Source organism: Apus apus, chromosome 3 (genome assembly GCF_020740795.1).
Source record: "Apus apus isolate bApuApu2 chromosome 3, bApuApu2.pri.cur, whole genome shotgun sequence".
Taxonomy (NCBI): domain Eukaryota; kingdom Metazoa; phylum Chordata; class Aves; order Apodiformes; family Apodidae; genus Apus; species Apus apus.
In genome coordinates, this window is record NC_067284.1 from 84473271 (window position 1) to 84491006 (window position 17736).

The following is a 17736-nucleotide window of genomic DNA, read 5'->3' on the forward strand; positions in this document are numbered from 1 at the left end:
TCCTTTCTGGTAGCAGTGGCTTTTTTATGTCCTTTTTCAAAATGCTTAAAATACTGTTACATTAATCCTACGTTTAATCCGAGACTTGACTTGCACATTTTCTTCTGCAGCTTTTCGCTGAGAAAGACCCAAGATCCTCCTCAAGGTCATAAAACCAGCTTGAGCAACTTAGAATCATAGAATCCTAGAATCCTAGGGGTTGGAAGGGACCTCAAAAGATCATCTAGTCCAACCCCCCTGCCAGAGCAGGGTCATCTACAGCACATCACACAGGAACGCATCCAGGTGGGTTTTGAATGTCTCCAGAGAAGGAGACTCCACAACCTCTCTGGGCAGCCTGTTCCAGTGCTCTGTCACTCTCACAGTAAAAAAAATTTTTCTGATATTCACCTTGAACCTCCTATGCTCCAATTTACACCCATTACCCCTTGTCCTATCACTGGTCATCACTGAGAAGAGCCTAACTCCATCTCCCTGACACTCACCCCTTACATATTTGTAAACACTGATGAGGTCACCCCTCAGTCTCCTTTTCTCCAAGCTAAAGAGACCCAGCTCCCTCAGCCTTTCCTCATAAGGGAGATGATCCACTTCCTTAATCATCTTTGTAGCTCTGCGCTGGACTCTTTCAAGCACTTCCCTGGCCTTCTTGAACTGAGGGGCCCAGAACTGGACACAATACTCCAGATGCGGCCTCACCAAGGCAGAATAGAGGGGGAGGAGAACCTCTCTTGACCTACTAACCACACCCTTTCTAATGCACCCCAGGATGCCATTGGCCTTCTTAGCCACAAGGGCACATTGCTGGCTCATGGTCATCCTCCTGTGTACCAGGACCCACAGGTCCCGTTCACCTACACTGCTCTGCAGCAGGTCAGCCCCCAACCTGTACTGGTACATGGGGTTTCTCTTCCCCAAATGCAAAACTCTACACTTGCCCTTGTTGAACTTCATCAGATTTCTCCCCGCCCAACTCTCCAGCCTGTCCAAGTCCCTCTGAATGGCAGCACAGCCCTCCAGTGTGTCAGCCACTCCTCCCAGCTTTGTGTCATCAGCAAACTTGCTAAGAGTACATTCTATACCCTCATCCAGGTCGTTGATGAAGATGTTGAACAACACCAGTCCCAGTACCGACCCCTGAGGGACTCCACTAGTCACACACCTCCAACCAGATTCTGCCCCATTGACTACAACTCTCTGCCTCCCTCCTTTCAACCAGTTCTTGATCCACCTGAAGAATGGGTTTGGTGATCAACTTATCTACAAGGATGCTGTGGAAGACGGTGTCAAATGCTTTACTGAAATCAAGATATACCACATCTACCGCTCTACCATCATCCATCCACCTAGTAATTTCCTCATAGAAGGCTATGAGGTTAGCTCAAGATTGGCAGCTTGAGAAAGCTACTTTAGTCAGTGCTAGGCATAACAGGACGATTTCATAAGATTAATTGACCTATTCCTCTCCACATACCTGTTATAGTCCACAAATCTAATCAACAAAGGGTAGAAGGCATAGAGGTCCCGTGCCAAAGTGGTGAACTCATCTAGGATGAGCAGTTCAGCCTCCGACATGTCACCTCTGCCTTCTGCTCTTAGATGTTCTTCATCCGATACAACCACTGCTGCTTTTTTCTTTAGCTTATCCATCAGTGGCAGGAAGTGTGTCTTTAAGAGCTGTGGCTTCGCTTTGCTTATGATGGGCTGGGAAAACACTATTTGAGGCAATGAATATTATAACATATACCTGGCCATAAAATAGAAATAAAAACTTTCACCCTTTCCCTCTTTCTTGGATTTTATTTCTAGGCTACAAAGTAAAATCCTGCCCCCATTGAAATCAGCAGAAGTTTTGCCAAGAATTAAATGTGGTCAGGATTTCACACAGTCAATTCATTTTGCTATTATGGGGGCTGAAACTACAATTTCATAGACTAAGCTTGCAAGATCATAAAACTTGAAATGCCTCACTATGGCATTCTGTCAACATATTGGAATTTGCCTGCATTATTTTACTGAGTAGTGTAGTTGTTTAATGGCATGGATGGGTAGATATATAGCTAGCTACATAGTGCACACACAAGTTTTTTCAGCTGCTGGCTCCTCTTTTGAGCCTTGCTTTTTAGCTTGAGTGAAGTAGAACTGGAAAGCAGGCTCTAGTCATTTGCAAACCTACTTGCCTGTATATGTTATGCATATTAGGACATGGAAAAGCTTGTGTGTAAACAGAAATAAGACTATCCATCAGATAGTCTTATTCCAACTATTCCAACAGAAATTCAACTATCCATCAACCAGTCATTCGAGACTTGTTAGCACAATCTTTTTGCAAACCTACCCATAAAAATGAGTATGTAAATTAGCACTTCACCTGGTCCCATTAGTGCAAAACCATTTGTAACGTATTAGATCGCAAAGAATTTTAGGCAGTTTCTACTTATCCTTAGAGAGCATCATGTTACTAAGCCTCAAAAGAATGGGAATCCAGACAGCTAACACAAATGACATTACTCCTACAGTATGTATTGAAAAGTCATAAGAAAACCTAACTGAAAAACTGAATTCCCAACACTGAAGAGACTTTTCCTTACAGACTGTAAAATTACAGTTTGAGAAATAAACTGTTTTAAAATAATTTTAAGGTTTTATCACAATGAAGTTAAGGCAAGAATTACTAAAATGACATATGAACTTCCACATTTCATTGTAATAGCTATGTTAGAAGTAGAGCTTCAAAACAGTATTTTAAGGATCCAGAACTCATACAAAATAGCAAGGAACTGTGTAATGCCTGCAAATGGAAACTTGCTATTTAATGAAAGGAATATAGTCCTTTAATTCAATATACTACAAAACGCATATGTGTGTGCACATCCTGGGGAAAAATAAGTAGTCTTATGTACTTCTTATTTCTTAAGAGGTTAAAACATACTGCTCTTTCTTAATATTTCTGGTTTATCAAAATCCGTATGGTTTAAAAACAAAAATATAAGTGTTGTTCTACTTCAGTTTTAACAGGGTAAATATGGAGTAATTCAGAGTGAGTGTGTACACATATACACATTCTGAATATACATGCACACATGTTTCCTTGCTTATTTACTTACTTATTTTTATATCATACCTGCTAATCTCTTCATCCAGGCTCCTTCATCAATACCAAGATTGTTATAGATGATTTTCAATATGTTACCCAAAAGAGTGTTCATGTGCTCTGACGTCAAGGCTGTGCAACACATTTCAGCCTTGTCAGGGTTGTTTTCTGGCCCATGCTCCCACCAGTGTGACATGTAACTACAGAGCATAGGCAGTATTACTTCCATGATATGTGGCATTTGTGTGTAACGAATACCAGACTCTGCCAGTTCCACAATTTCTTCCATTAGCTTCACCAAGGAAGGAATATTTGGGCAAACTTCTTCTACAGTAGTAGGCAAATTGAGAACTATTGAAAAAAAAATATATCAAAAATCAATAAACTAATTCATATAGGAAAAATTATTACTGAATGAATTCAGAGAAATCAGATACAGTTTGCTATATTTGAAATAAAGCTTAAATTTTGGCATTTCTTCCAACATTAGCTTCGCAGTTGAGGAAACAAATCGATACAATGAAACATCTCTCCACAACACATCAGATGAGTGCTGGAATGTTAATAGGAAAAAAAAGCCAAACATAGCCCAACAAAATGAGTAGCAGATTCTGAGAAACTGACTTCTGGAGGTGGATTTCTGATTGTAAATGTTTACTTATCAAGTTACTTGAATCATCAGTTCCTTCCTCTGAAAAGGAACTAGAGTTGCCTTTCTTTCTGAAGGCTGTTTCTTTCATCTACAAATGAATATCTGTAAGCACAACTATGAGCTCTCAAATGTCACAGAATCACAGAATCATTTTAGTTGGAAAAGACCTATGAGATCATCTAGTCTATCCATTAACTTAACTGTACCAAGTCCAGTGCTAAAACATACTCTTACGTACCACTTCTACATGTCTTAAATACCTCCAGGAATGGTGACTCTACCACTTCCCTAGTCAGCCTGTTTCAGTGCAGGACAACCCTTTCGGTGAAGACATTTTTCTAATATCCAAACTAAAACTTCCCTGGCACAACTCGAGGCCATTTCCTCTTGTCCTATCACTTTTTACTTGGGAAAAGAGATCATCACCACCTTGCTACAACCTTCTTTTAGGTAGTAGAGAGCAGTAAGATCTCCCACCAGCCTCCTTTTCTCCAGGCTAAAAACCCCTGTTCCCTCAGATGCTCCCTACAAGACTTGATCTCCAGACCTTTCAGCAGCTTTGTTGCTCTCAAAGTCCTTCTAGTGAGGGACCCAAACTGAACACAGTATTTAAGGTGAAGCCCAATCTGCATCATCCAACATCCTGACATATACACATAAAGAGATATGCAGATATCTATATACTGGAAATTTAGCCTGCAATTTTTGAATCCAATTGTACCAACTTAGCCTAAGACTAGTCTTTTTCCAAAAACAGTTTCTTCTCCTATTTGGACACAAACACATTTTACACAGCCATTTCAGGGTCTACTTAAAGTTTAATACAATTTTGGAAAACTAATTCAAATTTCCTGTTAAAATCAATGAAAATAACTGATTGTCTTTCTAGATGTATTAAAAAAGCTAGATTATATAAGCTAAGTAAGCATGGCTGTTGATATTTTCAATATAAGATACTATAGCTCTTTGAAGAATAAATTTGGTATGCTCTCTTTTTAAATTATAGGTGAAGTTATAAAATGGATGCCATTATAAACTGGCATCTTACAGACTGTCATCTATACATATTTGTGATATTATTAACACTCAGCATATGTGCAGGGTTTGTATAGTTCTGCTGTAACATCTATTTATCATAGGGACATGTAGTTCATATTACTTTATTCAACAACTATGCTTTAGCATAAGAAACATCAAGAGTTTCAGAAAGAAACAAAAAGGCTTATGCGAAATAAACATAAGTAAAGTTACTCGTATGCATCTGTACTTAGAATTTCAAATAAAATGTAACAATTTACATACTACTCTGTAGTATAGTAGCTTTCTAAGTGTATGTAAGGTACTTAATACAGGTAAAGGTATTCTGCTTCAATTACATGTATGTTTAGAGACCCAGTATTGCATATGAGAAATGAAGAACTAAAGTTACTGATTAGAACACAGAATTTTATCATCAAATATATAATATCTTAGATACCCTTCAATACATTGATTTCAATGTGGTATTTTGAGAATGTTATCTCAAAATTAAAACATAGGTATCTTTAGAAACATAAACAATTGGTTTTACCAGACTTAGCCCATTTATGTAGTAAAGAAACACAAGCAAGAGATTACAAGAAAATTCTTACACTATAAAATGTATGCAAAAGTACATGTATTAAAGTAAGCAGCATTTATAGTAAAATTGTGTTTGCATAAGCATCACACAAGTTTCTGGAAATACCTGCTCTGTCTCTCGCATTCTTGGTATTGTAAATTGAGTAGATATTATGTTTGTTCAAATGAGTTTCCAAAAATGCCACTGGAAAGGCACCTGAGAAAGCGGCCAAGCATTCTCCTAGTGCTGATCTTTGCCTGTGAATTAATAAGCATCGTTAAGCATACACATCTTTGATGAATGACTAAACCCTCAGGGTAGTTGCATACCAGCCTTGTTTCCATTTTCAGCTGAGCTCATCTCAAAGAGATAAGCCACTATATATGTAGGATCACCAACACAAGAACAGGTAAGAGAAACTGAAGTCCAGACACCCTCTGCTCACACAGCCTGTCTCTGGGAAGAAGTACATGATCCCGTCACTTCACTTGCGTCCTTCAGGGGACATTTAAAACTACTGATTTCCAATTCAGTCGATCGGAGCATATATGTGAGAAATCCTTTGCTGAAGCTGAGCCCCACGGATGACAGAAATTCAGACTGCCCATGAACTTCCAAATTAAAAAAAAATTTAAAAAGCCTCCAAGCTGATCTTGTGATGTAACAAGAGTAATCCTCAGTCTCTAGTTTATCTCATTTTAGGAATTTAAATTCTTCCTAGATCTAACTCATTAAACTTGATTTTGTTAAATTTAGCTTCATTCCTGTTATTATTTATCCTGTTAGCTCCTAATCCTTTTTTTCTGTTTATTAGGTTTTCATAGGCAAAACATATATTCACCCCACACACCTACAAACAGTATGCTATCTGCTTGTCATTTGTGATACTGGCTGTAGACAACCATACACAAAAATCCTCACTTTCACCAACATATTTCATCTTAAACACAAACCCTACATATTTATTTTCCAAATACCAAACACAATTAATTTTATATCCCTAATGAAATTAATGAGACCTTGTTTTCCACAGATGTGTATTTTGTTACTGAAAAACATTGGTCTCTCCCTTTATAATGTTTCCCACAACACTGCCACCAAGTAAGCATGGGTATGTCATGAGGCTGTTTTGGATTTATGCCAGGTTTATTTGCTAGACAGTGTATAGATATATGAACTTCCTAGATTACTGCTGCCAGTATCTGAAATGTATGAATTCTGTTAAGCCTTACTTCAGAACACTTTAAGTAATTATATTAATTCACTGTTACAAACTGAATTAACTAGGTACCTCTATCTTTTGGCTGAATATGTTATACACAGACCAAATGTAACTTGGAGAGAGGTTAGCAGATACATAGACACACAAAAAAAGCAATTATAAAGTCTCATTTCCCTTAATAATTGAGCTAGAAAAGAAGTAGTGTTGTATGAGTGACAAATTAAATTAAGTTTAGGGTAATAAGAAAGTCATACGTAACAATAAGACAGCATTTAGGAAAGAACTATAACAATAGCTGAGCTGAATAACATTTTTACAATTCTTCGGTTGCACCTCAAGTGATATCTGTTGTGAAGTCAGATAGTTTTAATTGTAATTTTTGTTTTTAATTAAGAAATACATTTTGACAAACAAATAATGCAGTATTTTAAGTGTATGATAATAAATACAGCTACATTCCACTTAACAACTGAGCACATTTTTTCCCTCAATAATCTTTCCAACAACAATATCATCCTATATGCATTTCTGGACTGCATATTCATGAAGCTAAATATAAACACAAGTATTAAAAATAGAGGAACATGCTTTCTTCTTACCTCTCTACATAGATACTCTTGCTGGTTCCCAGAGCATATAAACTGGCCAATATTCTGTAACAGGAGACCTGAACATCTTCCACTAAAGAGAAGAAGAAAATTATAGCTACAAAGAGATTTTTTCTTTGCAATACATTCCTGTAAAATTAAAATAAATTTCCTTTGACAATCAGTGAATTAATAATATTAAGCTATCAAAAGCAATCAACAGAAACCACTCTCCAAAAAGTCTTCTGATCATTGAGTATCATAGTTTTTACTCAAAACTTCCATTTATTTCAGTATCAAGCTAACACAGTAAACATATTTTATTAGTGCACTAGCTTTTTGAAACTAATGGCATATCAACTTTTTACAGAAAAAAAATCTATTTACATGTGCCAGGGAATCTTTTCTAGTTTGTTTGTAGCACTTTAGAAAGTTTCAAGGGAAATCAAATAAAGTGACAAAAGTAAAAAAAAAAAATTAGATTAAAAAATTTATTTACAAACGTAACATCACCATATGAAATACACTACAAAAGGAAGGTAACCCTATTAAACAGATACATAGTTCTTTTAATCACAGTTTATATATTTTAGAAGACAGAGATACCGGTTAACAGCATGTACTGAATTTAAGCCACAAAGGATTAAAAAAAATATCTAAATATCAAAACTTCACCAAAGCATGTTTTGAAATTATCAAATGTTTCAGCAGCCAAAATTTGAGGAAGATCTTAACATTTATTTGAAAAAATGTTTTACCAATGTAATCTGCAGTGGTAGTAAGGAATAATGATGTAAGTATCAAGGACAACGCTCCCATTCTTTCCATATATATTTTTTCTAGTCTCTCCCCCAGCGCAAAGTGAGTTGGGAGTAAAACAGAACTAAGACTTCATCGGCTGTGAGAACCTACAAGATATACATCAAAGCTACACAACCAGGTTCTTTGTTGTACCTTGATTTTAGTTCGGATTATTTTGGAGCTGAGTTTTTTTACATAATAAGAGTAACCTCAGGTACACCGACTCACCTTTGTACTTGATCACACCATGGAATGTGATCTTTTACTTTTTACTTTTAGGTACAAGCACTGAGTCAATATGCTTGTCATAAGAATAGTACAAATAAAATAACCTTACTCTTAACAAAATGTAAAGCACAGTTGTGCTAAGAAAAAATAGCCTTTCCAACTATGCTCTAGACAAAATAAGTAAGCACAATTTAAATTAATTATTATTTCAAGGTTTATGATTCTAAATTGAGCATTTGACACCAATAAATATAAAATAGCTGATTAAGAATAGCGACTTTAGTAATGAAGTATCAAAGGCTAAGTTCCACAAGATAGAATACAGATCAAAAATTATACAAGGCATGAGCATGTTGATGCCTGAAAAAGTGGTTTATGATGAACAAGTCATGTATATGAACCCCACAGATGACTTTTTCTGGATACTGTCATAGATTCCTGAATTTTACAGATATAATTTAATCAGAAAATTGGATGTGAAAATCTCATCAAATGAAAATCCATCAATACAACCACAGAGTTTTGAAAACAGTTCTCTTAATGCTATCTTAAATAATACTTTTTCAGATTGTAAAAAGAAAAAATAAAGTTTTATATTCTTTTCTTGTGTGTTCTTCCATAACTGAGTTAACTATACAGAGCAGAATTGCATATTTTAGTGCAGTCTGGACAGCAGAATTCCTGTGGAATTCCTAAAATACGTAAAATCAAAAGTTTTATGTTGCAGACTGCCAAATTTTGTCTTGCAGAGACTGGGTTTGGGAAAACATAGGACACTGAACCTGCCATAATCAGAATCTCTACAGAAATCTCCTATACAGACACTCCTACACATTCCTTTCTCTGGTTCCTGCACTCTTCAGGAGCTTCTTCCACTTTCCTTAGGATTTAAGATGCACCAACCCAAATTCCCCACTAAATGAAACTCAGTCAAGGTTCATGTAGGATGGGATAACATCATTCTCATACTATAACCTCTCTTACAGATGGAACAAAGACAAATTAACTTACACAAAGGAACTTTTCACACAAGAAGAAATTCACAGTAACTACATGGTAAAGTTACAAACAAAATCAAGCCTTTTGACTGTCTAATCACAGCCACATCTGCCTTAATGTTTACACAAAGTGAACTAAAACTTGCAGATTGTTCTAGGTGAATTACAGCAAATGTTTGATAAAATCAATTACGATTTTGCCAAAATGACATAGGATTTGTCATTCTCTAATAGAAATAAGAGTCTAGTAAGGCTTACTGCATGACACTACAGATATTTTAGTGGCATGGCACTTCTAAATAATACTTACATATCAAATCTTCCCCAAACTGGTGCTGTCCAATATGCTCAAATAATGAAGACAGCACTGGCAGGAGAGCAACTGTGGTATAATTAATGATTTGTGTAACTCCCTTTGGCTGGTTTCTGCTGTGTGTAAACTGGCCTTGCTTAAGATTTTCCATTGTTTTCTCCAGATCCTCAGCAGCATTGTCCAAAAACGCTCTCAATGCCATCCGAACAGATTCCAGGCCAGTTTTCATCACAGTCCTGTATATATCATGGAAAAAGAATGAAAAAGAATATTCTATTAGACAAGCATGAAATAAAGCCTAGTATCGACTTACATGAAGGAAGTAAAAAAAGATCTGAAGAAAAATCCTTCATCCTTTCATACTGTACAATCTTCTTAGAGCAGAACAGCTTACTGAAAAAAACATTTGATAGGAATGCCGCAAAACACAAGGATATTTTATCTGGTTTCCTGTCGAGAAAATAAAGTCTTTCTAAATTTATAAATTAAGCGATTCATTTGGTGGAAAAAAAAACACCTAACAAAAAAAGGAGTACGGTTGCAGTTTATAACTCTAGGAAGAGAAGAAATATCTTAAGCTAGATCTCAGAAACTCTTCCCAACCATGACAGTCACATTTCTGACTCCAGAATAAGGGCATCAGAAAGGATTGAATATAACCCATCAATAAATAAATGCATTGATTACATAACTGCAACACCATAATCAGTTATGTATTGATACAAACCATTATAATTGTTACCTTATTTAACTACCTCAATTACAGAGATCCTTTTTTTTAAGAAAAGTATCAATTTAGGCATGCATGAAATAAATCCAGGTGAAATTCTCTTGTAAATTGAATAACAGTCCAGGTTTTTTGTTTGTTTGAGTTTGTTTTACAAAGTGAGCATATACAGTTTCAATGGCAATATTTTCAAACTTTCACGTGACCTCCATGAATCCCTTAATCCCCATCTGGAGCTACCTATAGACCTCTACCAAGAGCTGAAGTGGTGACCTCCACCTGTATTTGTATTCCATCTCTATGATTGCATACAGCAAGAAAAACTTATTATAAAAAACAAGATACTGTAACCTAAAGGATTAGCAGGCAAGAGTTGAGCCATATTAATTGACCGTGATCATGACTCTACCCTACAGCAAATGGAAAGCAAAATTTGTTCACTTAAGCCGCTGCAAAGACATTGAGAAAAGGAACCATCTTCATATAATCCAGTCAGTATTTTGAGAGTAAATGTAAAGTGAAAAAAAGTTATCTCAAATTACCATGGTGGTAGTTTAAACTATCATGTTTTGTTTCATAACTGCAAAGATCTAAATGTCAACTATCAGCACAGATAGCTGGTTGTACAACACATCATCCTCCAATATTTCAAGACTGTCTCATCCATAAACCTCAAAATAAAGCATTTATTGTGGTTTTGAGACAGTCTAAACCAGATGAACTAACAGCAATTCCTGGACACCATTTATCCAAACAGAAGCTGAAAGTGCAATGTACAAATACAGTCTTGCCAACTCCTACTAACTACCTAGTAATTAACTGGCTTTGCAATGGGAATTGTTTTCAGTACTATAACTTCCTGAATTCTAAAATCCTTCTGTCTTACACAGATAGACAAAATCTGACTGCATATTATTTCCTTAAATTATCTTCTTCATACTTTGGAAAATACAATCAGTATTACCTTGCATCCAAGGTCTGGCCCAGTATGTGAAGACAGTTGACTATTGATGTTGCATCATTTCCTAAACAGGGAGGAAAATTATCCACCAATTAAGCTGAGCGTAAGGTATCGCACACCTACACTCTGCTAACTGTATCACTGGTTTTAATGAAAGAGTATATGACATAGCAGAAGAACAACTGAACTTCCGCATAAATTTAACATTGAAGTTAGAAAACATGCAGTTTGTTGTCTTAGCCTTGTTCACACAAATGCAGTAACCAGAGGCAGTAAAGCATCTTTCATCAAGTAGCTGAGGCAGTCAAGATGGAAGCACTTAGATGTGGGGTTAATTAGAGCTGCAGTGTCTTGTCTGGTTTTCATTCAAGTTCTATACATTTTGCTTTAATTGATTCAAGTTTATCTGAACATTTTTCTTCCCCCTCTCAGTAACATAAAAGCTGTTAACTTTCACAAGCTTCTACTGCAGGAAGAGAACACTTACACAAATTTCATCAAAAAGGTTAGCTCTCTGCTGTTACCAATAAGCTGCAGCCATTTATAGCAGGTTCAGATGTGGCCCACATGAGTCTCTGATATAAACTGCATATCCCATAATTAATTCTTTTACTCACACTTATGGATGTAAAAAGAGAATTTACACACAACAATGCCTTGTATGCATAGTACATCCTAAGATGTCGCTATATATAAACTACCTATAAATTAACTTTCTAAATCCAGACAGATTTAGGCTACACAGATCTAACCCACTCTTTATTTAATATGTTAAAAAAAAATACATCTAAATCTCTGCAAGAATGAAACTATTTTTTCTTGTTTCTCTAGATGTGTAAAGTTTCTTAACTGAAACAAACAAACAAACAACAAATTGAATGTTTATTATAAAATAGATTTCTGAAAATACCATCATCTACATATAGTGAATTATACTTTCTCATTGGTGGTTATTTCACTTTAAAATACAGGCAAACATGCAACTAAAATTAATAACTGTTTTGGTGAAATAGAGATCTAAAAAGATAAACTGCAAGTAAAGAGGAGGAGGTTTATTGCAGCACTGAGAATGTTGCTCTACACTATCAAATTAGGAGGTAGTATTGTGCTGTTCATCCACAGTAGATTAAACAAACCCGAACCACAGCTTCCATGGCTGCCTCTAGACAGGCAGCCTCACACTCTTTGCACTGGTACTGGTGGTCATGCAGTGATACAGCAAGCAGATGAAAAAGCTGAGGTGGCCTAAAAAAATCCTGCCAGAAAAAACACCCCAAAATACTGCTTGTTTTTTTTTTTTTTTTTCTCACTAATCTACTGCTCTGGTGAAATGAGTGCCAGTGCTGAAGAAGAAGAGAGTGCAACACTGTGCTAAGGACAGCAGGCATTGAGATGTTATGAAATGGTATCTTAACTTTCATCCTGCAGGTGTGTACACACTGCATGCTTACAGTGATGAGATGCTCATTCCAGTTCCCTGAAAATTTACATTGGAAATCTATTTACACCATGTAGACACATTTCAAGAGCCATGTATTTATTTGGAATCATGTATTTCATGTGGAACAAGCAGATGGAAGGGTCAGAAATTTATCTAGTTATTCTGAAAACCAGACAAGCTTTAGGCATATCCCTGTCACAGATTCTGCAGTGTGATTGATTCCAAATGGGGGTATCAGAGCAGAATTCAGTGACCATGATAAATCATAGAATCATAGTATGTTATGGGTTGGAAGGGACCTCTAGAGATCATCTTGTCCAAACCCCCTGCCAGAGCAGGACTACCTAGTGCAGGCCACATAGGAATGCAACTAGACAGGTTTTGAAACTCTCCAGAGAAGGACACTCCATAACCTGAGCAGCCTGTTCCAGGGCTCCCTTACCCTCACAGTAAAGAAGTTTCTCTTCATGTTGAGGTGGAACTTCCTATGTTCTAGCTTATAACCATTGTTCCTTGTCCTATAACTGGGCACCACTGAAAAAAGACTACCCCCTTTCTCTTGACACCCACCCCTCAGATATAGACATTAATAAGATGTCTCAGTCTTCTCTTCTCAAGATTAAAGAGTCCCAGTTCTCTCAGCCTTTCTTCATAGGAGAGATATTCAAGTCCCTTAATCATCTTTGTAGCTCTCTGTTCAGACTCCCTCCTGTGGATCCCTGTCTCTCTTTAACTGGGGAGCCCAAAACTGGATACAGTATTTCAGGTGTGGTTTCACCAAGGCAGAATAGAGGGGGAGAAGAACTCTCCTAGGCCTGCTGGACACACTTTTCTTCATGCACCGCAAGATACCATTTGCCTTCTTGGCCACAACAGCACACTTGCTATTCCATGGATAGCTTGTTGTACACCAGGACTCCAAGATCTTTCTCCATGGAGCTGCTATCCAGCAGGACGTCCCCTAATCTGTACTGTTGCCTGGTATTATTCCTCCCCACATGCAGGACTCTACAGCTGTCCTTACTGAACTTTCATGAGGTTCTCCTTCGTCCAGCTCTCTAGCCTGTCTAGATTTCCTTGAATGGCAGCATAGCCTTCTGGTGTGTCAGCCACCCCTCCCAGTTTTGTATCATCAGTGAACTTGCTGAGAGTACACTCTATCTCCTCATCCAGATCGTTGATGAAGATATTGAACAAAAATGGACCCAATACTGATCCCTGGGGAACATCACTGGCCATAGGCCTCCAGCTTGACTCTGTGCCACTGATCACAACTGTCTGAACTCTGTTGTTGAGCCAGTTTTCAGTCCACCTCACAGTCCAATCATCTATCCCACATTTCTTGAGTCAAAACAAAAACTACAAAAATTAGTATTTTTAAATATTTGTAACATTTTACCCTAACATGCCACAGTTAAAGCAAACAAACAAAAATTCCTTTGTAATAGAATGTTTCAATAATCAGTTTGATTCCAGCCTGAGGTCAGAAGTCAGTTGCAGAAGGCCATCATTTTTAAAAACTGAGTTATGAAACCTAAAACAAGGGGTTTTCTAATGAAAACAGTTTTACTGCAAATATTTCACAAGGTATATATGTACCTTTATTAAATTTAAAATATTTATTTTTATTAATTAAAAATGTTCTTGGTTTTTAGAATCCTTAAAACTAGATACAAAAACACTTAGGTGTAGTAATGAATGTGCAGTATATAAAATTTCATTACATGATGTAAGGGAAGAAGGTGATAAGTACCTAAATTCAAAGCTGTTCCTTAAGGGAACTCTTAACAGAACCCAAAACAATGGAGTCTGGATGTATGTAAATAATAAATTATGTGAGTTATAGAGATTTTAAGGCTAAAAGTGTCCCAGAAGGTAGTATAAATATTAGGCTGATGACTGGATCACCTTTCAGCATGTATTACAAATCCAGTTGATCCCACTAACTGCACAATTCTTTTAGTAATCTGAGATGCAGTCCTACATATTTTAGAAAGCTGTATAATTATGTCAGGAGGAAAGAAATGTTGCTGTATGAGGAAATTGCTACAGATACTGATTCCAAGATCACTCATTGGAAGGACACTTACAAATTCATTCTGTCATAAGGCAGAAAAATCTTTCTGCTCCTTTTAAGCAATTCCTCTAATTATTTGCTCTAAGTTCCCAAAAATGATTGAGCAAAACCAGGCCTTTCTTATCCAATGTCTTACCCAGTTAATTTTTGTTTCAGATTACAGAGGTCTGTATTATGATATGAAGTTATTCTTTTGAAAAACTACTTACATACCTATGTAGAAAGAATGCCTCACTGGAGATTGAAACAATGTATAAAGTGAGTCAATCCAGTCATATAAATTTGGGTTTAAAACTGAGAAAATATACATTCAGATGCTCAATCTACTAGATTATTCACTATAAACTTTCAAATGCAGCCCTCTAAAAATAAGGAAAACAAATCAATATAGTCTTACTGCTGCACAGCTACAGTTCTCAAACAATAAATTATTTGGGTCAAAATCTACTTTCATAGTGTAAAGAAATAATAATTTCATGATAAATTACAATTCCATAATCCCAGTGACACTATCAGATATCAAATGCAATTAACTGCTTAAGTTGACTCTGAAAGATTCGCATGCTTAATTTCCCATTTTATCTAGACTTGTATATACAGCTTAAGCCACGTGACTTTTACCAATTACTTTCATACATGTAGCTGTATCTTCAGAAGTACCATTCAAGTTCACAATAATATAAAACACCTACAGAGCAAGACTACATAGCATTTTCTTACTTGCTATAGCAAACTCCTCATCTATAAACTTTATTATCAAGCAACTCCTGCTCATTCACGATACCTTAAAAACACACAAATAACTTCCTAGGCCCCAGCTGTGCTTGGAGGCAGTTCTCATGAGCTTTTTCCCGTCTTCTACACAGGCCTCATTATGTCTGGACTAAGTGCAATTCTTTTGATCAGCTTTTCTAACGTTCACTGTTGAGGTAAGGAAAATTGTAAGGTGGCTTAGACTTGAGTTAGTAGGTCCACAGTAACTGACCATGCTCCAGAGTCTTATGATGACCTTGTCGTGACTCACGGAAAACCTATAGTACATGTCTGTGTTGGCATAAAGAAATTTTTATTTTGTTAAGTTACTGCACACTAGAAAAAGCATTAAAAAAAAACGGTAGCCATAGTGAATATTCATCTGATCCCATCTGGCTTGTCTCCTTCTACCACTCGAACCCAGCCAAACAATAGGAAATAAGCAAGCTGAGATGTAGAATGGAAAAAGATCTTGGTTTTTAATACTGAAGAAAATTACATTGACTTGGATTTTTAGCTTCAACTCTTACTCATTTTAGAAAAAAAAGTCAGAAAAACAAATGTACACCATAAATAAAAATATTTGCAAAATTTTAATAGTATACCTGAGCTAGTTCATTCTTTGAAGAATCAAGCTAGGGTATAAATCAGAGCTTATGTGTACGTTTGTGACATACTCCACCCTTCAGAAAAAGCTGCAACAATGCCACACAGCTGCAGAAATAAATCCATTCCTCCTATGATCTTTTGGCTTTACAGGCAAATCCACTCAGCTCATCCCAAAACATATTAAAAAGCGATATCTCAAAGTAACTTCCAATCTTTCTTCTCAGTTTAATGGTTCTCATAACGGTCTGTAAGATTTTTAAACACCACGCTGCTGCAGCAAGTGAGTTCCTTCCCTTAAAATTGAATGAAAATTAAATATGTAGGAATTGAGTTAGATTCATGTTATCTTAATCAAATCCTAATTCACTAAATAATTATCCAATTAGATATGTTCATGGATGCTGAAGTTTGCAAAGCATCCGCTATAGAAGCTATATAAGCACAGGATGTACTATTTCAACTCTCCTATCATAATGGCATAAGAAAAAAATGCAGAGTAAATTACTGTTCCATATATTGCATATGGTGCATACACTTGATACAGACTTCTAATTTACTTCAATTAAGTGATTTTCACATGGCATAAGACAAACACCGAGCTCCTGCTAGATTCACATAATACCGGAAAGATTGTACACATGCGTATGTGGTGTCAAGCACATCTGGTAATACTTAAGAATTCCATAGAACATAACTAAGCATTTCAGCCCACTACAAATTTTCCTCCATGAGTTTCCAATACAAATGTCCAGCTCTGATGCTCTGTTTTTCCCAAAAAAAAAAATAGAATAAAATAACAAATCAGTATTTATATTTAATTCAGCAAAATTATTTGGTAGGATCATGAAATCCAGATATTAGTTAAGACACATGGAAAACTAAACAGAAAATCCCAAACTCATAACTACAAAACTTTTTACTCCATCTACTAAATTCTGTGATCTACCAGCCTAAACAATTAGTGGTCTGTGATGACCATGCATTTCAGCCATGCAGCCATGCAGCATGCAACAAAGCAGCACGTGACACAATGTAAAAATGGCAAAGAAAACAAAGTGATGGCCATGCTAGTATTTGTCAAGGGTCTCCTTACCAAACAGTGAAATCCTATGCCTGACAAGAACTCCAAGTTTGCAGAACAGGCTGAAGACAAAAGAAAAATAAAAAAGAAGAGAAGGGAAAAGAAAAAAAAAAAAATTGGGGGGGAGGAGAGAAGAAAGAAAAAATAACAGCTGATATATGAGCAGGAAAAGCAACATGATGTCACGCAGAAAGAATCAATTATCTGAGCAGAATGTGGGACAGAGTACTAAAGAAAGAGTTTTCAAGTGCATATTCTTAACAAACATGGTTAAATAAGCACATATTATAATTAAAGAAACAAAAAAAAAGTAAAAGCAAAGCTAATTAATATAAAAGCGTCTTATATGATAACCCACAAGGAAATAACCATCAAAGCTTTAAGAAGTAAAATGTGGTCAGTGTGCTATTCAGGATACCATTAACAATTTGAAATCAGATTAATTGAAGTGTTTGATGGCAAATGTTTAACTAGTCCAATTTGGATCTCATCATCTTGAACACAGCGAAAATTTTCTTTCAAATACATTGCATTGTAAGCATACTTAACAAGAGAAATTGCCTCTCAGATTATTAAAAAACAACAACAATTC

General features: G+C 36.1%; 1 protein-coding gene across 1 annotated transcript in view; it reads right to left on the bottom strand.

The window, feature by feature from the left end:
* The window catches only part of RYR2 (ryanodine receptor 2), a 375829-nt gene that overhangs the window by 71342 nt on the left and 286751 nt on the right, over window positions 1-17736 (bottom strand). Inside the window, exons 64-70 of the mRNA XM_051615046.1 lie at window positions 17157-17206; window positions 11187-11247; window positions 9493-9731; window positions 7168-7249; window positions 5473-5603; window positions 3125-3445; window positions 1475-1715 (exon numbers count right to left, since the gene is read on the bottom strand). Coding sequence (XP_051471006.1) covers window positions 1475-1715; window positions 3125-3445; window positions 5473-5603; window positions 7168-7249; window positions 9493-9731; window positions 11187-11247; window positions 17157-17206 — 1125 coding nt within the window. The remainder of the gene's footprint in view (window positions 1-1474; window positions 1716-3124; window positions 3446-5472; window positions 5604-7167; window positions 7250-9492; window positions 9732-11186; window positions 11248-17156; window positions 17207-17736) is intronic.